This window comes from Hypomesus nipponensis, chromosome 11 (assembly GCF_054491055.1).
Source record: "Hypomesus nipponensis isolate SF chromosome 11, ASM5449105v1, whole genome shotgun sequence".
Classification (NCBI taxonomy): domain Eukaryota; kingdom Metazoa; phylum Chordata; class Actinopteri; order Osmeriformes; family Osmeridae; genus Hypomesus; species Hypomesus nipponensis.
In genome coordinates, this window is record NC_140371.1 from 11,423,597 (window position 1) to 11,449,686 (window position 26,090).

General features: G+C 46.2%; 1 protein-coding gene across 1 annotated transcript; it reads left to right on the forward strand.

Annotated features, from left to right (window-relative positions):
- Positions 1–1,556: 1,556 nt before the first annotated feature.
- slc24a3 (solute carrier family 24 member 3) lies at positions 1,557–25,406 on the forward strand. Its single transcript, XM_084709437.1, has 17 exons — positions 1,557–1,683; positions 5,494–5,610; positions 18,982–19,058; positions 19,531–19,605; positions 19,789–19,873; positions 20,110–20,213; positions 20,833–20,907; positions 21,195–21,220; positions 21,384–21,437; positions 21,572–21,699; positions 22,048–22,208; positions 22,314–22,575; positions 22,833–22,999; positions 23,156–23,270; positions 24,210–24,322; positions 24,979–25,044; positions 25,177–25,406. Exons 1-17 carry the CDS (start codon positions 1,557–1,559, stop codon positions 25,324–25,326), a joined length of 1,902 nt encoding a protein of 633 aa, XP_084565563.1. The 3' UTR covers positions 25,327–25,406.
- Positions 25,407–26,090: the final 684 nt, after the last annotated feature.

Sequence of the window (26,090 nt, forward strand, 5' to 3'; positions counted from 1 at the left end):
CCCTAACACACACGCGCGAAACACACACCTCTCATCCCTTTCTCTCCCCCTTCCTCTCTCTCTATTTCTCTCCCCCTTCCTCTCTCTCTATATCTATTTGGCAAAGTGATAGAAGCCAGACAATAGGAGACTCTGGAGTGTTCAGCAGTCATTAGCCCCAGAGCCTTTGTTCGCTTGAACAATGAAAACACTATCTCAGAGCTATTCACCTACACTTGGAGGACCAATGGAACCATTTAGCCTTTTAATTACTCGGCGCCGATTCATCATGCTCTCAGCGTCTTGGGGTGAAATTAAATGTGTTTCTCCGTGAGTTTGTGTGTCTGCCCGTGTGGTGTGAGACGTGTGTGTGTGTGTGTGTGATTTTCTCATTTCACAGCAGAGCTTTCTCAATGAAAAGACCAATTAGCTAACGATATTCATCTTCTCAATAGGGGGTGATGAGAAAGAGGCCTCTCCTGATCTCCAGACTGGTGCAAATTATGGGATGTAAGATACACATGGCTGATGGTCACGCATGCTTTACTCAAAGTACAAAAATGTATGCCTTCCATCAACATACCATGCATATTGAAGTATATTTTGAAAATGGCTCCTTGTCATTTTTGTACTTTGGCTGCTTTTAGTGTAAAGTTAAGGGATGAAAGAGTTTCTGAAATTCCATTTTGTAAAAACAAGTTTTTACCGTCTGGCAATTGACAATCTTCTGTATGTAGATCTGGCAGGGAGTGTGTGAGGACATGTTTTGGACAGAGCTTGCAGAATAAGGGAAAACTATGTAAGTATTGTGTCACATTGAGAATTTTCGCATTTTATCAATAGATTTTGTTTTTTGTGGCATGGTTTGCGTTTAAGTAAGAATAAACATGGGGATGGGTGACCTTATTGAGAATGAGATCTCCCTCAGGATATAGGGAGAGGTGTGAAATACTTCCTGGAGGTTATGAGCTGGAAGTGTCATCTTATGGCCATCAGTCATTGCGATTGAACTTGGATTAGAGTTGGCTGTAAAATGTTGCTAAATGCATGTAATGCACACGTGCACACGCACGTATGTACAAAACAGCAATGCAATCACACACACACTCTCGTACATTCTCACACGGTCACCAAAGAATCAATGTAACAGTTTTAAAACAATGCAGTCATACAACCACAATTGTCCACTGGCCTGTGGACCGTGACTGAATTAATCTAACATCATCTTGAGTCCTTACTTACAATAATACATGTAATTAGATTAGTACTTCAGCCAGGGAACTATGATGAAACAGGTTTAGGATCATCTGTTGACTCCATAAAAGGCCTGTTAGTCTTGACTGCTATACAGATTGTCATCTGTGGTTTGGAGCCAAAGCTCCCCAGTCACAAATTCAAGTCAAGAGAGAATTACTATTGGAAGTTAACTTCTATGTGTTGAGAGAATGGTGGAAGTGGTTGTGATGGAGAGAATGTGTGCAAGAGCAAAATAAGGAGAGATAGAAAGATAAAGCAACAGTGCATGACACCCACAGCAGATGCTGAGTCCATCTCCATCTGCCTTAAAGACTGTTAGCATGGCCCAGAAGGAGCTCCACAGGAGAGATGGAGATTTCACAGACCCTCCAGCCCACCAAACCCCTCCCCCGCTGGGACAACTAGATCCTGAAAGCCACCCTGTCCAGGGCATTCGAACGAGGATGAGTGAGAGATGGAGACATGGGAGAGGGAAATCTGACAACCTGACAGCGCACTCTCACACGCTCACAGCATGTGAGGTGGATGACACTGGACGATAACGAGGTTATTAACAAGCCCGTTAATGAGCTGTCATACTCGTTAACCGCCAATTACCAATGCCCTCCAATGGACCTAGTTTTTATCAGCTATTGATCTTTTTTTAATATGTGTTCAGGCACATTTCTGGCCACCCTTAATGAAGTAATTGGAAGCGGAGGTGGTCCTCAGGACCCCCTGGGCTATTTTACATAAGGGAGTCCCTTGAGTCACTCAGCCCGCTTATGAACAAATTTATTTATTGATGGGGGAAATGAGCAGTGTCCTGTTGATGAAAAGATGTGTCGTTTGTGGAAAAAAAACAACTGTGTGTGTGACTGTTTGGGTTAGAGATCTTTACAAGACTACATTACTATTACCTTTAGAGAGTTAAAAAGTATATTCAGGACCACAAATATAATCAAAGATTTCTTGTAGATGGGTGTGGCAATTATATTTAGCTTACTCTGTCTGAGAACTGGGGGAGTCAAGACAGGAAAGTAGACGATTGTTGGGTGACTTTTTGGAACACATCTCAATTTGATATACACAGTATACACAGGTTGAAGCTCAGCCTGAAGTCAGTTGAAAAGGTGCACAGAAGGATCTGGTGTCATGGTAACAACGATTGTCAGGAGGAAGACACTCTAATCTCAGATGACCTTGATATGTACACTAACATCTTCCACAAGCTACAGTCCAGTTTGTGTAACGCATACGCACAAGATACGTGTTGCAACATTGTATTCTGTACTACTTCTCCCTGGCCTGATTCTTCCCTCTCAAGGGACAGGGCTCTTGTTTACCTACAGTGGCCCATATGCGCACACGCACACACAAAACCCACATACACACACACACTTGCTATTTCTAATAAAGATGTACAACCTGATTAGGTGTGGCAGGAGGGAGGACTTGGCGCTCCTCTCCCTCCCCACTCCCTCCTCCCCCTTTTCCCCTCCATAACGACATTATGGGGTCATTTGGACCCATAGATCTATATTTACTATAGAATGCGGTAAAGATTGTGTGTGCGTGTGTGTGAGTGTGTGTTCCCTTTCTGTAGCCCTGAACAGTTTGTCATGTGGATTGTCTAAACCTCCCCCTGTGTATTGAAGATCATTACACACACACACACTACTGGCCTAGATTTATGCAGAGGAGAAGGCTGATGGGGAAACTCCAGTACATCCTTGCAAGATAACCTGAAAACATTTTACCACCACACACAGTGCATTCGTTTGCTCATCCTGTACACACACACGCATACAACACACGCATACAAAGATCCTTTAACAAACATGTTGGCACATGAACACAAAAAGAGGCACACACAAATAAGTTCCTATCCAAACTGGGCATGCAACAAACATACACAACCACACAGACACACAACCACACAGACACACAGACTACACCAAGGTTAGATCTTTCTTTCCACAGTAGCCTTCCAGACTGTTACATGAAGAGTGATATTCTCCCTGATGGCATTCTTCATTAAAAACACAACAAAACCTTCAGTTACATAACCTGGGTGACTCACAGTTGTCTTAGTAATAGCACTACAGTTCTCCACCTGAGGACTCTGCTGAAGGACTGGGCTTCTAAAGCATGATGTCTGTAGTGTCTAAACATTTTATCTATGTGCATGGCATCTATGTGCAGACCTCCCCAGGTCAGTTTTGCATGTATATACCCCATGGAAAATCCAATGCCTGGTTCCGTATTCTGATCTGGATGTGCAGCATGTGGGCTTTTCTGGAGTGTCTCATATTCATCTGTGTTTACTTACTCATGCCAGACACCGAACAACCATAACATCTACACAGCCTCTACCAATGAGAGTAATGTGTTGTTCACTGTGCAATATTTATATGAAAGCAATGTTAGTTGCTCTGTGTGTGTGTGTGTGTGTTTCAGTGTGTGGTACACGTGTCGTCTTTTTACTCCGTGTTCACATCACCGCCTCTCTCTCTCGTCTCGACAGTTACTGTACTGTCCTGTGTACGTCATGTCTCCATAGTAACTCACGCTTGTGGATAAATTCCGGCTCATTGAACAGCGCTTACTACTAAACATAGAACCACAAGAGATCTCATGATGTGTGTGCGTGTGTTTGGATTTGTGTGTAATTGATTTGTCGGTTTGTCTGTCGGTCTGTTTGGTTTTGGATATGCGATTTTGGATTTGAGCCTAATGTGTACGTGTGTGTTTGTGTCTGGTTTTGTGTGTTTGGTTCTGTATTTGAATGCTCGCGTGTGTAATTCTGTTTTTGTGTGTATAATACCTCCGTGTGTGTGTGTGTGTTGCGTCTGTGTGTGTGTTCATGGATGACAGGTAAAAACCATGTACATGTACTTAGGTGACTTAGGGCTGTCAAACTACTACCCACAATGAGTGTGTAAATGTGTGTGTTGACGTAGTGACTCTCTAGTCTGTAATGGTGGCCGGTCAAGTAGAACCCCTCTCAACCGACACCAGGCTGTGTCTGCCCAGCCACAGCCCTCTTCCAACTGAGACGACTTCTCCTGAGCATTTGTGGAGAGGGAGAGGAGAGTGAAAGACAAAGTCCGAGAGGGAGAAAAAGGTCACAGTGGGGCGTCTTGAGTGTCTGCTCCAAGCTATTGCTGTCAGTAGTCCTGCACACACAAACACAGCTGAACATAAGCATCAGCTTAGGGGAAGATCAGCACCAGGACGACAGGATGTGTCACAACAATGTAAGCTTTACGTACGTATATGGGCATACTGACATGCTTTAAGAAGGACCACCACAGGAGTCTTGCTGTGTGTGAGTCAGCAATTAACTGTAACATGTATTACATCAAGGATTTGTTATGAGTACATTATCTACATTGTACTTAAAAAGATACTTTGGCCAGCATGGTTTGCGTCAAAGTGCTCTCTCCATTCAAACAGTTGAACAAAGAGATTGCTTTTACTTCCCATTTTCATAAATACAGTTGTGGCTATTTATAGTTTGGCGGCTCGCAGCTGTAAGTCAGGGCCTGTTGCATCGTGGGAGCTGAGATGAGTTCCAGGCGGGTGTTTGAGGATACCGTGACCCAGATGACTGAGCTGCCGGAATGATCACCCAGGGCTTACAAAGCATGCTGGGAATTGTGTTGCCGTAGGAACACGCTCCCTGTGATGTCACAACAGCTATGTTTCAGCCGGAGAATATGTTTCTCCTTTTTATGTAAGAGCTTGTCTTTGGAAGGCTTTTGGAAAGAGTGTACACTAGCTTTTATGACAAAGTAGTCAACGTGCTGATGAAGCTTCCTGGGCGGTTAGAACCGGACTCTTGTGGTGAAGGAAAAACAGGAAGGACGCACCATACATTTGCCACTCTGGTCCTACTGTATATGACAAGGCCCGTGTGACATTTATATTCAGACTGATACATTCCATGTACCTCTGTGCACCCGCTGACTCTGAGCCTAACAGTTAACGTGTGCTTGTAAACATGCTGAACCTCAACGGCTGATTCGGGGGTATTTTTGGACATGCAGTGTTGCTCATTGTACAATACTCTGGGAAATGACGTCACATGTGTATGGGACTAGAAAATAAGAACCATCGCTGCTTTGAATTTTCCATGTGAAAATTGGGCTGGAAATATTGACTAGTAACATACTGTATATGATGTCATCAGTCTTTTTAGACTTTAGTGTCTACTGTTGTACTCCATGCCACGGACTGAACCTTGAACAAGTGTGTTTTCCTCCCCCTGTCAAGGTTACGACATGTCCAGCCACGCCACTGAGGAGGAAGAAAGGTGGGGCAGTCGTCGACTACTGCAGGTCTCCTACGACAATGAGACAGAGCCCCCTTCCAAAAACTGCACTGAACCAGGTAAGACTGGCACAAACCTGGCTTCAATCACTGTTCTCTACCCAGTGTGTACTTACGTAAGTCTCCCTGAACTTTAGCAGTCCATGCTTTGAAATTGATTTTGGGAAGTTCAGAAGAGGAAAGTTGGAAGCTATGCAGGAGTAATGTTTCTATGTTTATATTACATTTCTTACGTTGCCAGATGAACTGACAGGTTGCCATATTGAGTCATTCTGCAAATCTGTAACAGTGACATCAGGACTACAGCAATATTAAAACATCCTTTCAGAAGCAGGGTCCTGAAACGCTTCTCCTATGCCAGGGAAAGGTGTCTTAAGTCAAACCTGACAATAAGTTAAATCAATTTGATTGGATCACTTGTGTCATTCAGCGGTATCCCATTGAGCTTCAGTCACAAAGTTAGGGAGTTAGCATGTGGGGCTTTCCATTCCAAATGTGACATGGTGAAGACGTGGAAATGTTTGTCTGTGACTGACATGCCAAAAGGCTATGCGACAAGTTCTGAAACAGCTGTATGAAGGGATCAATTGATCATCTCGAATAAAAATGCTGAGCCAACCAATAACTGCCGTCTACCTCATGTAGCAGTGCATCAGTGTTCATCCTGCTGTAGCTGCAGTGTGTGCTTGTTCGTTGAACAGTTCAGCTGGCTATGAAACGTTAAGCTTTCAAATCAAATCAGCTTGCAAGAAGCCGTGAATGGTTGGAAATGAATGAAATGAGTAAACCATCTCAGAAAAGAGTGAATGGGAGCCTATGGGCCAAACGGAGGGATTCCTGGAAGAGTGACAGAGCGAGAGAGAGCGCACTGGTGTGGAGATGAGAGTCAGAAAACGGGAGGACTTCAGAGAAGTAAAGAAGAGATAAAGAAGAAACAGAGAAAGAAAACCCAGAGGGAGTGCAGTTTGTATTCTGCTTTGGCTGTCTGCAAAAGCTTCTGGACCAGAGAGGGCATAGGAGGGTGTGCATGTGTGCACGCGTGCTTGTGCGTGTATGCCTGTGAAGATGCTCCAAGCTGTAAGCACGGGCACTCGTCCCTAGATGTCGGATTCTTTCCGTGGGCGTGTGTGTTTGCTCTGCCTGGTACTGCTGGAGTGTTTTCCATGTGGGGTCCCGTTGCTTTACAAGGCTGCCCCTCTGCCAAGCATTCTCTTGATCTCATTGTAAATTCTCCCCTCCCCAGAAATCACCCCCGTGTGGACACACATACACCCGCGCGCACACACTCTCTGACACACACACACACACACACACACTCATATGCACGCACACACTCTCGTGAACGCACACCAACACACAGACGGGCACGACACACACACATTCTCCCCCTCTGTTTATATCCCTCGCTCTCTATTTGGTAGTTTTCATTTAGCTTGCATGAGGGAGTTATATTTAGACAGAAATACCTAATAGCCTGTTTCCGTTTAATCACGCGTTGCCTCCTGAAACACAGTAATTATTTTAATAGGCATCATCCCTGCCTTTCTGCACCCAAGAGCCTCGTCTGACGACATGCTTTCTTGCAATTTCATTCATTTTCCCACTGTCCATCTCTCCATCTTTTCCAGTTCTATATGAAGAATCAGGAGACACACGCAGTTTCTCGTAAGTGGTCATTACTAATGGTCCGCCAATGACAAAGACCTCACCATCTATCGAGCCTTACTCATGTGAGGACTCTGATCTCATAATGGAGGGCTTGGTTCAGAAATAACACCCATACAATTGGTGGAACGGTGGCGGTAGACACATGGAAAAACCAATGACAAACTGCCACTGGTCAGTCCATTCAACTTTTCACATGGAGAAAGCTCAAATTCAACAAGCTCGCAAACTGGCTATCACATGTCTGCATCCCTTGATTCAGTTAGTTCGAATGTTGAGGACTACGGTCATCTATCTTATGTTGGAGATGTGGAGTCTAGGCCAGTGAGACTTTCTTCATGTCCGTCCCTACACGCACACAGAACACATGCGTGCACACACACACACACAAACATACATTTTCTACAAAACACTTACATAAAGCCGGAAAGTTTAGTAAACATTCTAAAATAGTATTGTAAACATGCTCTGGTTGGCAGCATTTGTTATTTACATACTTCATTAGCCGCCACTCAAAGATGCAGGGATTCTCACTTTCACTTCACTCTAGCTGTTGCCAGCTCTATCAATTGCCTCTTCTCCCTACTTGTCTTGTGACACACACACACACAATACTTATTCTATTTTTCTCCTACCTCTTTTTATGTCACGCTTGCCATTTAAGATACACACACACTCCCATTCTACCTTCATTAAACAGGATAGCACTGTGGTCTGTCTGATTAGAGATAATCATGTTTACATTGTCCAGTTTCTACCCTCTCCTAATGCAGTGGAAACAAGAGGCACCACCTCATTAGTGAGTGTGCGGACGAGTGTGTGCGCTCGCGTCAGCTTGACAATGTCTGTCTAAAGTGTTCCTCGTCTCCCTCTCCGAGAGTCACGACAACCGTGCCTTCCACATCCCTCTGTCCAGCGTGATTGAAGCACAGAACAAATAGCCAGCCTCCTCAATCAAGCACACGCTGGCTGCATAGTTCTCCTCCTTCACGCCCAGTAGCATCACACATCACAGGGTAACCGGCGTACGCCGGGCTCAACAGACAGCCGTCTCGACCCTTCCCAGTGAGTCTCCCCTCTGTTTCGCGTGTGTTTCATCAATCATTCATGGGACTCTGGTTGAGGGTGTTTGTTTTCTGTCCCATGGCGCACCAGCCGGAGAGCAAACATGGATTGAAAGACACACAAGTCGTGTTCTGCTCGCAGCATCACCCACGCACCGCCCCAAGCTAACCCCAACGTGGTTTCCAAACCACCAAGAAATGATCATGTCCGTCACTGGGAGGACTTTGGAACACAAGCCTCAAGGGGGCACATGGGCTTTAGGTGTGTGTGTGTGTCTCATCAGACTGTTTATGTATGCATGTGCTCTTGCTGTATGTTGTATGTGTGTTCTTGAACATGTTTTTATGTGGGCTTTTTCACGCGTTTGTGTGTGTGTGTTTGTACGTACCGTCCCCTTCTTTTGCCTGAAGCGCATCTGTCACTCTGGGAGGCTCACTAAGCATGTCACAGCCTGGAGGCTGAGGGGGGGGGACTGGACGGAGGGGGGGCTCTTGTGTCACTTTCCATCGCATCACATCCTGCAAGGAGTCACACCAGCAGGAAACACAATGCCAAAGACAAGAAAGACAAGCGGAGGGAGCAGGCAGCAACAGCAGAAGACAAATAGTTCTTCCCTATTGATTGGCCTAATTGTGTTGTGTTTGTGTGTGTGAAATTGTGTGTTCTTCAAAGATATGTATTCCCTGAGCGCAGTGGCAACACACAGTGTCACTTTGCCTCTGTGTGAGGGCCTGTGTCAGTTGGAAAGTTAGTCATTTTTACCACTCAACCCAACAGACTGTAGTTTCACCATCGACAAGGCGGACCACACAATGGCAGAGGTGGGTCACGCGTGCGTGTGTGTTTGTGTTCGAGCGTATGTAACTGTGTGTTAGTGTGTGAATACGTTGAAAGGGATTAAGCACCTCTTTCAAGACCTCTGATGTCGCAGTGCGCTGAATAACGAATGAGCTCTTGTTTGTTTTCACAAACTCAAGGTTACTCAACCACGTAATCTTATTTGGGATTTCTAAGCATGATCTTTTATCGAACCACACCAATAAATCGCTTGTAACACAAACAAGCATACACGACACGTGCACGCATGCATGTGCACACGGACCCGTGTCCTGCATTTAAAGCTTTACCTTTCGGTGAAAAATCGATTTCAATTGACTGTTAGTGGCCCTGCCTTAGATGAGAGAAAAATATCCAAACCACCCCCTGCTTGAAATTGCTCAATGAAACACTATCTGTCGACTGTGTGGATGTGGACCAGGGGCGTAGCCACGGGTGGGCCTGGTTAGGCACAGGCCTACCCAATTTGTTCTAAGGCCTACCCAAAAACGAAAGTATCTCGGAAAAATTATGCACTGGATGCACATCGCAAAGTAAATAAGTAAAAAAAACTGAAAAGATGCCTATCCGTATTTTTCTAGGCCTACCCAAAAATATGTTTCTGGCTACGCCCTTGATGTGGACAGTTTTGTATTGCACCTACGGTGGACTTGGAGTTGAGGAAAGACAGTCTCTATCTCTCAGATACACACACACACACACACCACCCTCCTCTTCCCCTACACTTGAGGAATGTGACATCCCTGCCATGCAACCCTCTCCATCTTTCCACGTTCTGTTAGCACATCTGTTTCTCTCGGCCCACGACTTGATCTCTATCACTCCTTGTTCCTGACATGAACATGACCTACGGTGGAATACTATACTCTCTCCTTCCTGGTCTCCTCTTCATTCCTCCGCTAAAGCCCTTGTCTATTGTGCCATAGAATGATGTACTTGATATCCAGTAAAAACTGTTAACAACAACTGAGTAAAGTGGAAGAGAGTTTGACTGGAGTGTATGATTGTTTGTATTGAGTAACCAAGCGAGGGGGAGTTAGTGCCATTCCACTGCCTGGACTAACCGGCAAATTCTGGCAGGTGCAATCGGAACCCTTGTTTGTTACCATGGCGACCTGGCCTGACTGTGGTCACTGGTCAGGGGAGTGTGTATTTGTGTCTGTGTGTGTGTCTGTCTGTCTGTGTGTCTGTCTGTCTGTGTGTCTGTCTGTCTGTGTGTCTGTCTGTCTGTCTGTCTCTAGAATGTGTATTATGTGTGTGTTGGCAAGGCAGTTGCTGGACATGAAAAGATTTGATGTGAGAATGTATCTCTCTGGCCACAGTTTAGTGCCAACTCTGCACGAGGCCAGCTATGCAGATTCCAGAGATGTTGGTGGAGCCGGGCTGCCTCTCCTCTTGTCTCTGCGTGCATCATGTCCACATTCCAGCACCTCCCGCCACTGCAGGGGATGTTTTCATCTCAACCCCTCAGTGTTGCAGGGAAGAGACAGAGCTGACACACCAGACATTGGGGGACAATGCGTACAGTTTCTCCTGAACTGTACGCTTCTCTTCCTTATGCCTGTTGAGACACGTCTCTGGTTGTTCTTTCACAAATGTTTGTGCTCTCTAGGGACTCTCGGCCCACTGGCCTCTTAGTTCTTTTGGCTTCTTTGCTCTGTCCTTGGCTCTTTGTTTTTTGGGGGCTTTCCCAATACCAAATACTTTCTTTTTTTGCCAGTCTACATCCTTGTCATTCCTTCTTCATCCAATCTCTACTTCTTCCCTTCTTTCCTTTCTTTCTGTTGCTGTCTCGCGTCTTCCAAGCCTGACTTAAGACAGCTGAACCCCCCCCCACACACACACACACACACACAAACACATCCCCACCTCCCACTTTTGTACTAATTTGGCTTATTTTCAGCTGGCCCCTTCAAGAATCCTCTCGCTCCAAATCGCCAGGGCCTCACATGCTGGTTTCCAAGGCAACTCGGCCCCTCGTATAGATGACGTCATCCCCTACCGTTGCCTCGTCGGACCCTGACGCTCAGTGGCCAGATTGCCGCGGTTACGTAATCCAGTGTTATCACCAAGAGTGGGATATGAAAAGAACTGGAGTGTAATCTAATCTGACATAGAGGAACATTAGTGGTTGTATGTGACAGGATTATTATTATTCCGCTATAGCACATCTGTTTATGCAGTGTGTCATATCTACATCTATCTAATGGGTTTGTGTGGGAACTTGCAGAATTCTCCTGAGCTTTATGTGAGAATGTAAGAGTCTAATGGTAAATGCCACTGATGTGTACCGTATGTGATGTCACCGGTTGCCGTGTGGACCTGATCTGGAGGTTGAACAGAGAGCAGGGAGCAGACAAACAAGGTTACACACACACACACGCTTGCACATGTGGATGAGCACACACACAAGTGAGACAACGGATGTCTCTATGGCTGTTCACGCCTCCCACCACACACAGAGCTCCGTGTTCAGGTGCTGCCACACACTCTGCCGACCCCGAGCCTGCAGGGGACTTCCTGGTCCCGTGTGGGGAGCAGAGAGAGGTCTCGGCGGTAGGGGGGGTGTTGGACTGAGGATGCATGCTTTCAAAAGAGAACACTGCTGAATTATGAACACTTACTTGAACAGAGTCTCCTGAGGACACTGTACTCTCCCTGTATGTGTGTGTGTGCGTGTGTGTGGCGCGTGTGCGCGTGTATTTGCACATGTACGCACGTACGCATGCACATCCAAATCCATTATCATTTTTGTCTCTCTACCTCACCCCCTGTTCAGCAGAACATTACTGTTAATTACCAGTGCTCTTTAAGCAGACAGTAAGTACCATCAAAAATAAATAAACCACCTGTCTGAGGTTATTAAATCATGGGCAACGGCATCATGATTAGGATTGTGATGTTTGGCCGATCTGCTGGTGGTTACCCTGTACTGTGTGACCCTGCCGGCCGTTTACCCTCCTGAACACGCTCCAGTCATGCAATCCATCCATCCATCCATCCTCCAACTAGTCAATCAGTTGAACGTGATTCAAATTTGACCATCCTCCATACTGTGCCATCGTTGCCTGATTGACTGAACATTAGCAGACAAGGTTCCAAGTGTAACAGACTGACTGAGGTTCTGGCCAGATACGTTCAGACTTGCCCAGTTTAATCCCAAAACAACACAGCCATATAACGTTGTTTTCTTTCCTTCTCTTCCTCCGTTTTTCTCTTTCTGCGTTGCTCTTTTCCCTCTGACTAGCACACAACCTTTCTTTTACGAGCATTCCACCTCCGTAAATGTGTTTGTAATTAAGCAGCAGGCTTACCGTCACACACACTCAGACCCACACACACAAAGACACACACACACACATTGAGGCGTAGTACAAACCCTTTTAAGTTTCCAGAAAGCAGTCATATTTGGACCCTTGTGATGGCCAAGGTTTAAGTTAGGATCCTCCATAGTCCTCCATAGCACCTCATTCTGCATGTATGAGGTGCTCATGCAGTATACAGAGCATAGTGTTCATTAGCCAGAACAAGAAGCATGTTCTGTTGTTTCCATCCAGGAAGGAGCCCCCCCCCCCCTTAGCTCCTTTCTCATGTCCCAGGTCAGCAGCGCGACCGGCGTGTCCTGATTTCTTGCGGCCCACGTTTGTTGGCGCTCTGATTAAATGCCAGTATTAGCATGTAACCTTTCACAGGGTACTGCCCCCCCCACACACACACACACACACACTCCGTCCCGCCACACTGAAACCTCCACACACACAGAGACACTCTAACAACGACCCTCCCAATCCAGCTCTCCACCAGAGGAGGTATGTTCAAACAGGCAGCCTTCTTCCAGACGTGCATGCACACATACACAAACACATGCTTCTTGCATAGACTGACTTGTGACTACTATACCAGCTATCGAGGCCTCACACACCTTTGTCAGAAAATAGCCACGTTCTTATGAACAAGACCTGTCAGCGGTACAAACCTCCTTGAAGACTGTGACACTGAAGCGTGTCGACTTGGCTCTGAGCCCATGCCAGGCAGTGGATGTATCGGATGGGAGCGAGAGGCTGGTGGCGGTAGCGATGCTGTTGATTTATCTTTCTTTGTTTTCAATCAAATAGAGTAACAATCGGCTTTGATCGGATGTGTTCGATTTTGTATTGAAGGGAATGCCGTAGATGTCGAACCAGGCTTGTAGGCATTCTTTAAATCGAATCCACAAAGCTCCCTTGGATGCCTCTGTGGGATCTCGGGGGAAACTTCAAGATGAGTGTGCAGACAGATGATGGTGTTGGCAGTCGATTGGCAGTTGGTAATGGAGTAGAGAGAGTCTCAGTGTGGTCTGGAGGTCTGAGTCAGTGTGTAGGGAGATGTGTGGGGTCAGTAACCCAGCCTTCCCCAAGCCTCCCCTGGTGCTAATTGTTGCTCGTGGCTGGAAGTGTTCAGACAAGCAATTTACAGAGTGGGGGAGCTTGAGGCTGCTCAACCTGTGCGATCCTCCTGTTTCCTTTTCTTCTTGCCCCCGTCTTTTCCTTTCCTATCAGTCCCTTTCTCTCTTTTTTCCTTTCCTTTCCCCTCCTCTCCTTTCATCCTCTCCTCACATTTTTGGACCAGATTATTATCTATACTGTATCTAACCCCTTCTTAAATCCCTCTAAATCCTTCCTCTTTTGGAGCACGATTGCACGAATGTCCTGGGTCATACCTCCCACTGTCTGTGCGGCCCCCATGACGGAATAGCAATGGATACATAGACATTGTACATTCGAAAAAGAGGTTGAGCCTGTCCACGCTTCACTTCTGTATTAGCCGACATAACAAAGTCCACCCAGAAATGAAGGGAGCCCGTAATAATATGGTCTATCGCTCCCCACTCATAAACGATAAGCCTTCTGTTGCGCAAACACTGGACGGACAATAAGAGGTTAGCTCTCTCCTGAAGATTAGATCATATTCATTTCATTTTTGTTCTGTAAGTAGCGTGTTGGAGGATGAGTGCTGGATTTGTGTGCTTTTTAAGCCGCGGAATACAGAGAAGGTTTTTAATTCATTGTGAAGATGTTCTCGTAAAGGGCCAACATACAGTAACCATGGATTGGCACTCCAACCATATTAACATTACTCTCATATAAATAGCACATGTCAACTCAGAGTACATTAAACATTCTGGTTGGAAAGATTAGAGTGACCGGTACAAGACTTGGCATCCCGTCTGCCAATCTCGATTTGTGTTTGTGTGAGTGTGTGTTTGACTCTGTGTGTTTGTGTGAGTGTGAGTTTGTCTCTGTGTGTTTGTGTGAGTGTGTTTGACTGTGTGTTTGTGCGAGCGTTTCACTGCGCATATGTACACGTATGTGCGTGGATGCATGTGAATTTGCCACCATTAACTACGGCGGAAGTAGGTTGACAGCGTTTCACCGGTGTTTCTCCCTGCTACCTGTGGGATGTTGGAACAGAGCCGCTCTTTGCGTTGATGAACAAAAAGCCATCTGTCGTCTGCACAAGGAGTGATCTTTTCTACTGCTCGTAAAAGGCCGGCCCTCCAGAGATCTCTATAATGAAGCATAGGATTAGGATCGTTCTCTCTCTTTCCTCTCCCCTTTCTCTTCTGTCCCTCTCTCCCTCTCTCCGCTGCTCACAGTGGCCTTATGTAATGACTGTTTGATTACGTAAGGGCGTGCTCGTGGACACACACACACACACACACACCCTGAAGGCTATGTCGTAGATCCTCTGCCCCCCAGCGAACCTAGTTATCTATGACAGGATCTTGTCAATCCAGCCTGATCCAGCACAGATTTAAAAATCTGGGATTTGAGAGTGTGGGTGAGTGTGCGTGTGTTTGGGTGGTTGTATGTGTGTGTGTGTGTGTCTGTGTGTGGCTTTGATAATGGGGATAGGGAATTTGTCTGTTTAAGTACTCTTGCGTGTTCCTGATCTGATTTTATCGTATTCAAGTGTACACACCTGTGTTATGGGTGTGTGTACTACATACCATATATCATCACTGTACATGTGTACAATGTATGTCTCAATGTGTATCAATGCAAGCAATCTGCCTGTGTGTGTGTTTGGGTGTGTATATGTGCACGTTAGTTTGGAGCCAATGGACTGTGATTGTATGATGATCCTGTACTCCCCAGCCTTGTAGCTGACCACCGGCTAAACTGACTAACACCAATGGAGAACACTGCAAACGCTCTAGTGATTCAAAACTCTGAATGTCTTCACCATCCTTTCACTTGCCAGTTTTGACTTTGATCTCTATTCTGACTGCATACTTCTGTTCAACCTATGGTCAGCACCAACCTGTAGGAACCATCTGAGGAGCAGGGAATCCCTCACTGATATGTCGTTTTGTCTTCCTTGAGGGTTTAGGTTGGTTATAGGTGCCGTTGCATTGGCTACTGTATTGTGAGAAATGACCAGCTACCTTTAAAGGTCCCATGCACTGGTAACCAGCCCGTCAATTCTGTCATGGCTAACACTATGGATCTCCGGCACCCTCCGATGTCACACTCAAATGTGGCAGGACATCCAAAGGTCAAATTCTGTCACATGGAGAATATAGGAAGATCACAGACACACCCACATACACACACACACACACACACACACAGGGACTCAGTCCAGCATCTCTCCTGCTCTCTCTTTCTTTCCATTTCATTATCTCTCTATGCTACCGTCTATGTCTTTCTTTTTCACACGAATAACATGAACACACAAACATGAATTAGATGTTGAATGAGTGCCTTTAAATGCACTCTTTCAATTTAGTTTAACCTTTTCTGAAGAACCGGTGAAGACATTGATTTATGGGAGGATAAAATACTTGATTTCAAAGCTTTTAAGTTGACCTAAATTAAAGAGCTGTTCATTGACATTTCCCTTAATTAGCATTAACTTCAGTCAAGACACTCAGGTATTGATTCAAGCATTTATTGATAACCAGAGACATAGAAATAGGTTTGACGGAGTGGGTGTATCTAGGCCGGGGAAGCACTCCCTGCTTGTAGCATTAACAAGCAACATACATGCAATATGAGGCTGGGAGCGAATAGAGTAATAATCCCCCCTGAAGGATATCAACATACTGACAACACGGGGGAGATGGGATGATGGAGGAGGGAGGCAGCAGCACAATGATACAACAACCGGGAATGAGTGTAGGAGTATCCGTGCAGCATTATAATGCCATTTTATCGGACGTGGGCCAATGGGCTTGAAGCCTGCTAACACAGGTGTAGTTGATGAGCAGAATGACACACGCTGCACAAGTGCCACGCCCTGAACTAGGCTTTGCTCACATTAATAGTTCAACACTTCCAATGTCAAGTGTAAGGACGTTCTTTTTGATTAATACATTTAAAAGATTTTCAGGGAAAGGTTGTCACAAACATACAGTTATTTCATAACCTTGATATAGGTATAGTTTATTCCACAATTTTATTTACTGTACCTAAAATGTAATGACCCTGGCAGACTGGTACAGAACAAAGATTTGGATGGTTATTGTAATACAGGACACCCTGCTCGTCAAACAGATGCTTAAGCTCAACCATTTGATGTTCACATCCTTCACAGTCATAGTTGGGAATCAGACGAAAGCCGGTCCATCTATAAATGCAGAGCTGGCCTCTGAGCCATTATCTTCTCCACTTTTTGATGCTGTCGAAGAAAGCCAAATGACATCATTATCCATCTCGTTCATAACCGTTTGAATGGTGGCTACAGTGCCGGAGCGACGGCCACCACTTTGTAGCCCTGTTGTTTTCCCTCTTAATCCCATGTTATTCTCTCTCCAGCCTCAGCGCTATAAACCGGGGGGATAAATCTCCTTACAGAGCAGACTGCACTTAGTGCACCATTCCAGTGCTGTGTGTATGTATGGGCTCGAGCGTAGATGATCCATTTAGAGCAGGGGACAGTGTGGAAGTTCTGCACGGGTCGGCTCTGAAAGGATCCAACTGACATGAAAATGAGCAAAGATCATGAAGGGAGGGGGGGGGGGTCTGGGAGGGGAGTCCTTTCAATGTATTTAAATACGTTTCATTCTTTTTGTGTGTGTGTGCGTTTCCTTGAGCCTGAAAAGGTCTCATTTATGCGTTTCGATGTGTTTAATTTGACTGCAATTCATTCACTTGAAGTAATGAGGTGGAATCCAGTGCAGCACAGAGCTCCGTATGGCTGAACTGAAGCGAACTGTGAGGTGAACACGCACAAAAGACCCCTCTGTCACAGAGAGCGGGGAGAGGCTCTTTTCTCGTCCGCCCCAGCCGCTCACTTGTTTGGGTGGGCGTGTTTGTTGTTGTTGTTATTTTGAGGGGCTCTTAATGGGTTGTGGCTGTGGGGCGTGAAATCACACTTGGGATGTGTGTGAAGGTTTCTTTTTTGGGGGAATGACAAAAGAAAAGCGTTGAAAAATGAAATGCATAAAATGTCCATAAATAACACAAAAAGGCAGAATTATTACAGATGTGGAAAATCCTCTCATGACACAAATGACTGTTGGTTCAAAGACCATACCATTATATACTGCACAATTGTACTGTATCTAGGTGTGTGCGTGCGTGTGTGTGTGTGTGTGTGTGTGTGTGTGTGTGTGTGTGTGTGTGTGTGTGTGTGTGCGTGCGTGCGTGTGTGCGTGTGTGTGTGTGCGTGCGTGTGTGTGTGCGAGAGAGGTCGAAAAATAGTGTTGTTGGTGTAGAACTATACACCAATTCGAGTCCCTTCTTATTAGTGGTGTAAGTGTTGCGTGTAAGTAGTATTTGGCTGCATCTTGGAGTAATTGACTGGCACCTTGGCTCATTGTGTGCGAACGTGGGCATTGAGAGCTGGGCACTGGTGTTGGTGAGACTGCCTTGGCTGCCAGGCACAGCATGAAGCCCATTCCAGTGTGCTTCTGCCCTGCCAGCTGTACTGTCGGGCCCACTGGGAGATGTCTACTGTACTGTATTGGAGGAAGGAGAGGAAAGGTGACGGAACAAGGAGGAAAACCAAAAGGGGAGGGGGAAGAGAGTGAACACTTTCAAGAGAAACGATTTGTATAAAGAACATGTTTCAGGACCATACACGCCTCACTCAACGAGCCGTCTCTGAAAACACCTCTCTCCTCCTCCTTCCTCCTCACCCCATTCTCCTTTTTTTCCTGCTCTCCCATGGCTTCATTCTCCTTTCTCTGTCCTCGCTCTCGCCCTCTCATCCTCTCTCCAATACTTTTTCCGCTGCCTCCGCCCCGCCCTCACCCCTCTCTGTCTCTCTCTCCCTCCCCTCTTCACCTCTCCCTCTCTCTCTGGGGCCTTGTCAGGTCCTATGAGCAGAGATGGCTGTGTTGTGTTTGGGGCTTTGAGGGCAGGCTGAAGCTCGCTGACTCACACAACCTCTTGGGTGTTCGAGGAGAGAATGTCACCGCACATTGTGCAGCCATTGCACACGACACACACACACGCGCGGACGTGCACACACCGACACTGTCCCTCACAAGTAGAGACACCAACACATGCACATGCTCTCGCGTATGTACATAGACAAACGCACACACACCGAAAGGCTATGTTTAGTCCTGTCACTCCCGTAGACTGGTATGTATGTGACTGTTCTGGTGTGCGTGGGTTTGAATCAAACTGTGTCATGTTTGAGTTTGAGACTGAGTATGTTGGCAGAGTTCTTGTCAATCAATCTCACTCTCCTGTTACCATAACAAACACTGTGTTCCACCACAGACTTCCTTACAGTGTACGGGCTTAATAACAGACTACAGTCAACAGGTTCATATCGGGTGTTTGAGTGCAAACAAGCATGTGCTTATCAGTCAGAGTGTTGCCTAATTAACTCAATTAATTTGTGCATGCGTGTGTGTTCTCTTTGCAGCACTCCATGAATTCCCCAGTGATCTGTTCACCAACCAGGAGCGCACCGAGGGAGCGGTGGGCTTTCACGTCCTGTTTGTAAGTGACACACTTTACTGTGCTTTGGGCCATGCCAGCACGATTTACAGCACAAGTAATCCCCATATCCTTACATTCAAATAAAAATCCTCCCCACCACTCTACACCCCGACACACACACGCACGCATATTGCTCTACAGACCCTGTCTGTGTTGGTGTGAGGGCCGTGTGTGTGTGTGTGTGTTTTTTTTTTACCAGATGTTGAAGAGGCTTATCCAGAACACAGGGCCACAGGGAGGCGATCCATGATTATCTCACTTTCTGAGACCCTCAAATGACCAAGACAGGCTCTGTTTGTATTTGACTAGTGTGTGTGTGTGTGTATACAGAATGTGTTGGTGTATGAGTGTGTGTCCGTGAGTATACAGTGTGTGTGTTTGTGTGTGTGTGTGTTTGTGTGTGTGTGTGTGTTTGATGACGTGTGCATGTCTGTGTGCCATCGCTGCCCTGACCATGGGTCTGTTTCTGCAGGCTGTGTACATGTTCTATGCCCTGGCGCTGGTTTGTGATGACTACTTTGTTCCCTCACTGGAGAAGATTTGTGAGGTAGGACTGGAAAAATGCTCTGTGTTTCATGTGTCAACATAATCAGCAGTGCAAAAAGCACAATTTACCCTCTCGAAATCCTGAATTATATTTGTCTTCCATCCTTCTCTTATCTCTTTCCCTCCTATCACCTCTCTCTCTCTCCTCCCCTCCCCCTCCCCCTTCTGCCCGGCCTCTTCTCAGCGTCTCCATCTCAGTGAGGATGTAGCGGGTGCGACCTTCATGGCAGCTGGCAGCTCAGCTCCAGAACTCTTCACCTCTGTCATAGGTCAGTCAGTCACACACACACACACACACACACACTCTATCTCAGTTTCTCATCTATCTTCATCTTTCATCCTGCCCGCAGACAATCATAAAAAAAAAAAATCCACTCCCTCCAGCTCGTCTTCAAAAAACCTTGTGACTTTACCCTACATGGTCACCGACCCACATGGTTTCAGTTCCGTGAGCCATGCAGCCTGTAACAAAGCGGTGGTGTGTGTGCTTTTGCCTCCTGTTCAGGAGTGTTCATAACTAAAGGTGATGTGGGGGTGGGAACCATCGTCGGCTCGGCCGTCTTCAACATCCTCTGCATCATCGGAGTGTGTGGGATCTTTGCCGGTCAGGTGGGATTGATGTTGTTTTATTGGCTCGCGCCCGCCAGCCACACTCACATACACCTTTTCAGGCATAACTACACTCTGCACACTCACACGTGCTCTTTGCTTCTATTAGGCTGACCCCATTCCTGACACCTTCCTGGCATAACATGGCTGGCACGTCCACACAGTTTGGCAACACAATCAAACCTGTCTTGTCAGTGTACATGCCAAGAGTCTGATTTAAGCCTAGTAGAAAACACCCTACAAGTTGAGATTACATAACACAAACCAACACACACATACACAGCTACTGAAAATACCATCATGGAGCCATTGGGACCATATTTGATTAGTTTTTCTGGTGCTAAATATCAGAAGGCGTGATCCTCATGCTGTTCACCAATATTTGCAGAGCTTTGTGTGGAACTGTGGAATTCTATTTATTTTCTGTAATTATTCTGGTACTGGAGGATGGAGGATGTACTCAAAGTGTGAGGAATAAAGGAATAAGGGGGCTTACCTTTCTACCTCTCTCTTCCCTTCTTCCCCCGCTCTTTCTCTCTCGTCTTTTTTTCCTCTTTCCCTCCCTCCCTCCTTCCTCCCTCTTCCTCTGATTCTCGGTCTGTCCGTCTCTCTGTAACAGGCGGTTCGTCTGTCCTGTTGGCCTCTTCTCAGAGACTCGATGTACTACACGCTGTCTATCGCCGCTCTTATTGTGGTGAGTGGATTGGAGCGTGCGTACGTGTGTACGTACAGTACAAGTGCGCGCAAACATAATTGCCTGCGTGTGAGTGAGTGCGTGCCACGGCCTCGGTGATAGGATGTTTTCCCAAAGCAATTAAAGGTGACATGGTGTGATATGGTGTGCCGTTGAAACCGTGACGCCCCCTGCTGATGAGTTTCTGAAACTACAAAGTGATTTGGTCAATCTTGAAAGATTCTCTGTGAAAGTTCCAGTGTTGTTTCCAAGTTCTGAGCCGTGTACCCCTCTATCTCTCTTTGCAGTTCATATACGATGAGAAGATTGTGTGGTAGGTGTCAGTTACAGTCATCTACGTTGCATTGTCGGAATCCAAGGTTTACCACCCTTGAGTAACCCTAAAATGTCATGCTCATTGTAACCTTTTGTTCATGTGAGATGAATCAGATCCTCTGTTTGTATGTGGTGTGTGTACATGTGTGTGTCTATTCTAGGTGGGAAGCTCTGACATTGGTCCTGATGTACTTTGTGTACATTCTGATAATGAAGTAAGTCTGGCTCTACATAACACATTATGTACAGTAAAATATGTATTCGATGACACACAGGTGTGATTCCCAACAGTATCGAGTCAGAATGTGCAAGTATGTGCACTTCATTCCCATTTGACTTCTTGTTCTAGACTGAACTCGCACATTGTGCGCTATTTGGAGAGGCACAAGAAGAACTCGTCCAGCTTGGGCAATGGAACGGCAAGCAACGCCGACCTGGACGACAACTGTGACGCCACGTCAGTCCTGCTGAAGAAAGGTACTCCCATCCTGCTTGAGATGCACTAAACCTGTTTTTCATTAGCTTACCAGCAGTCAAACCAAAGTAAAAACAATCTGAATGCCAGTAAACTGACAACAACAGCTTGATTTGTTTAGAAAAAGAAATGTGGGTGTGCATGTCGGATTTCCGCATGTGTTTGTGTGCATATATGTGAGAGTGTTTGTCTAGGTGTGCATGAATGTGTGTCTGAATAACCGTGTGTGTGTTTTGTCAGTTTCTACACACGTGGGTGTGCATTGGTGTTCCAGTGTGTGTGTGGGCAAGTGTGCATGCGTATGGACCTCCATGCACACGTGGGCCTCTCATGTCGTCTCCTACTGTTAGGTAACTTCCACAGAAAGCCCTCGGTGCTGATGGTGGACGAGCTGCTGTCAGCCTTCCCTCACCAGCTGTCCTTCTCTGAGGCCGGCATGAGGATCATGATCACCAGCCACTTCTCACCACGGACACGCCTCTCCATGGCCTCACGCATGCTCATCACCGAGGTAACACACACACAACACACGCATCACATGCTCAACCTACTGTACCCAGGTATCTGTTCTGTACGCGACCCTTTTGCGTGTGTGTGGGGCGTGTGTGACCTGCAGAGGCAGCGTCTGATCAACACCCGACCCTTCACCAACGGAGACTCTGAGGCCACGGTGAAAGCGGGCGCGAGGCGGGGCGTGGAGAACGGCCTGGGCGGAGCCGAGCGGGGGGTCAACGGGAGGCGGGGTTGCCACGGAGACGAAGGGGTGGAGCCTGGCCACGAGACGGAGAACGAGAACGAGGACAATGAGAACAACGAGAATGACGAAGAGGAGGTGGAGGAGGATGGGGAGGGACCCTTTGTCCCCTTCTCCACCCCAGGTACTCTTTCGTTCCGGCAGCGTTACCATGGCACCCCCAGACATCAGAAAGGCAGGATTGAGAAAGGCTGCTGTACTGTACATTGTACTGCAGGTCCATCATACTAGTACATCATGAAGCAAAATCAACTCGTTACTCACTGCTAGTACACCATGAAGCAAAATCAACTCGTTACTCACTGCTAGTACACCATGAAGCAAAATCAACTCGTTACTCACTATGGCGACTTCTCCCCCCCCCTCTCCCGTCCCCCCTAGCGGGTGTGTGTAACAAGTTCAAGTGGCTTCTGGCCTGGCCTCTGTGCCTGCTCCTCTACTTCACCGTTCCCAACTGTGCCTCACCGCGCTGGGAGAGGTGGTTCATGGTCTCCTTCATCGCCTCCACCCTCTGGATCGCCGGCTTCTCCTACATCATGGTCTGGATGGTGAGGACGGAACACACCCTCTCGCACACACACACGCACGGACACACATCAGGCAAGAAACACATGCTGTAAGCATGCAAAAGTCAAAGTCTAATGTGCTCCCGCACGCGCACTCTTAAACGAGGTACACGCAAATGTTCCATCTCTCTCTGACAGGTGACTGTGATTGGGTTCACCCTGGGCATCCCTGACGTCATCATGGGCATCACCTTCCTGGCAGCGGGCACCAGCGTCCCTGACTGCATGGCCAGCCTCATAGTGGCACGGCAAGGTGAGAAGGAGGATGCCTTCCCCTCTTCTTCTTCTTCTTCTCACACCTCTTCTTCTTCTCACACGTACACACACCATGGGGGAACAGCGATGGAGAGGGTGTGCACAGTGCACACATTTAGCCGATTCAAAGATTCATTTTTGGTCACGTCTCTCATACCATGCATTGCGCTCGCCCTCGCTTTCACGCATACAGTACACACACACACAAATACACATGTGTTCTGTTCAAAGAATCAAACATAGGAATCAAAGAGCTTCCAAGCCTCTGTGGGATGGTCAGCACTCAGAGAGAGGGGCAAAGGGAGGAGGAGACGGGGAAGAGGGGGCTGTCATCCTTCTTTTTGTCTCCTGTGTCTCTGTCCTAAGGGAGGTAGAGAGAGAGAGAGAGAGAGAGAGAGAGAGAGAGAGAGAGAGAGAGAGAGAGAGAGAGAGAGAGAGGCAGTGAGAGAGTGGAAGAGAGAGAGAGAGAGGCAGTGAGAGAGTGGGAGAGAGACAGTGGGAAAGAGAGAGTGGGAAAGAGGGGGCCAACGGAAGACAGAACAGCGTGATCCCTTCCTCCTGCCTTTTATCTGTGTTTATTCTCGCTCCCCCCATCAAATATTCATTCCTCTCTGTCTGAGGGGCCTAAATGGGGAAACTCAGTTTGTTTGTTCGTGTTCTCGTTTGTTGTTTGTGACCTGGAGGCCTCAGACACACGGTCGTCCCCATTGATGTTCGTCGGTGTTGACCTGACTCTATCTCTCTGTCCCTTTGTCCCTCTCTCTCACTCTCATCTGATCGAAATTGTTTTTCTGTGTGCTGCCCTTTCTGTTTTTCCTCCTGCCTCTGTGTTCATATCCATCCCCCTCACCTACTCCCACAACTCTCTCTCTCACTCTTCCACTCTTTTCCGTTTGTCTCCCCTAATATGTTTCACTCCTCTCTCTCTCTACCTCAGGTCTTGGCGACATGGCTGTGTCTAACTCCATAGGCAGTAATGTGTTTGACATCCTGATTGGACTGGGCCTACCTTGGGCCCTGCAGACTCTGGCCGTCAACTATGGGTCATACGTAAGTGTGTGTGTGTGTACATGTGCGTGCGTTTTAAAACAAGCCTATTAATAATAACTGCAAGTCCTACTGCCGTCACCAATTCCAATTGCACATACACCGTATTGCCAACACCTTATTGCAGGGTGGCATGCTGTTATTCAGCTTGATCTGCTACCTGTCGATCGAAACCCTGTACTTCTTCAAGTCTGACATGACAGTATTAAAAGGTTTAAAAGAAAGAGAAGTTGAGTAACTGACTCTCAACTGTCCATGAGAAGAACAACCAGGAAAGTACCTGTGGCACAACCTCACCTGATCAAACACGTGTGGAGGTGTAGGCAACGTGAAGGAATGTCTCCAGTAATCTGCCTATATATACCTTCAGCGGGGCATCCTTGGCTGACTCAGGGCTTTTTGTTGTGGATCAGTGCCTGTTTTGACAGTTTGTGGAGATGGAAATGAGCTAGAAAAAGTGGAAAGTTAAAGGAAAGAGCAAAAATAACTGTTGTGGTAAACAAGTCTACCATGGTTATTTGAGGGAGTGAAAAGTTGAAGTTGAAAACACAATCTCTTGTTCTATTTAACATATTCTCCCAAAACTTCTACAATATTTGCAAGAACAGTTGTCCTGTCAAACGACCTGTGCAAACTACATTTGTATTGTTTCTTCTCAGATTAAACTGAACAGCAAAGGCCTCATCTTCTCAGTTGGTCTCCTCTTGGCGTCTGTGTTTCTCACGGTGAGTGGAAGAACATAGAGCTTCTGAGCAGGATTTTTTGTTTTGAGCAGACCAAGACAAAAACTACTGCAAGAAATAAACTTGTTTGCTCTTCCTCTCTCTTTCTTTCTTTGCCTCTCCACAATTTTCCAGGTTCTGGGGGTCCATCTGAACAAGTGGGTTCTGAACCGACGTCTGGGACTCGCCTGCCTCCTCATGTACTCTGTCTTCCTTTGCTTCTCCATCCTCATCGAGTACAACATCTTCATCTTCGTCAACCTGCCTACCTGCCGAGACCGCTGAGACCCCAAATTCAAACACTTGCTCTTCCTCATCCTGCTTTCTATCTCAGTTTGGAACACCTGGCTTGGGTATTCTATCTGCTCTTTATCCATCTTTCTTTTATGGTTAGTGCAATATGGAGCAGGCCTGGAGTGTATATTGGGTATATGTATAAACACAGATATATATATATATATATATATATATATATATATATATATATATATAAACACAAATATATATATATATATAAACACAAATATATATATAAACACAAATATATATATATATATATATATTTGTGTTTATACATATACTTTCTGTGTATGTGTATGATCTTGAAAAGACCTCACCATGGATCGGACTGTTGTAAAGAAAGATATTTTAGAGGCTACAGCCTGTATGTAATGTGAACATTGTCTATGGTTTTGGAATTGTAGTAGAAACTGCATTATACTGTATAAGTGATCATATTCTTCTACAAGATTTCTTTTTATTAGCTGCTAACTGTCAGAGACTATAAGGGTTTTGAGAATAGATAATAGACTGAAGTACTGTTTGATTAATAGTTTTGGTCATGACTTAATAATTTCTAAAGGCTATTGGAAAATTTAAAAAAACTTGTTGACATTGTAAACTTGTTACATTTGTCAAAATGATGGCCAGATTTTTTATGTCCGGTTGTGTGGTAGACAAACTCTGGCTCTGGCATTTCCTAATAGTCTTGTCTTCATAGCAAGGGCATTATTCCTGTCATACACACAGACGTATAAAGGGTTCTCACA

Excerpts from the sequence above, each read along its gene's own strand:
- slc24a3 (XM_084709437.1), top strand. The coding sequence starts at position 1,557 with ATGGCCCAGAAGGAGCTCCACAGGAGAGATGGAGATTTCACAGACCCT. Across the intron at positions 1,684-5,493 it reads GGGCATTCGAACGAGGATGA|GTTACGACATGTCCAGCCAC; the intron begins GTGAGAGATGGA and ends CCCCCTGTCAAG. Across the intron at positions 24,323-24,978 it reads CCGTCAACTATGGGTCATAC|ATTAAACTGAACAGCAAAGG; the intron begins GTAAGTGTGTGT and ends GTTTCTTCTCAG.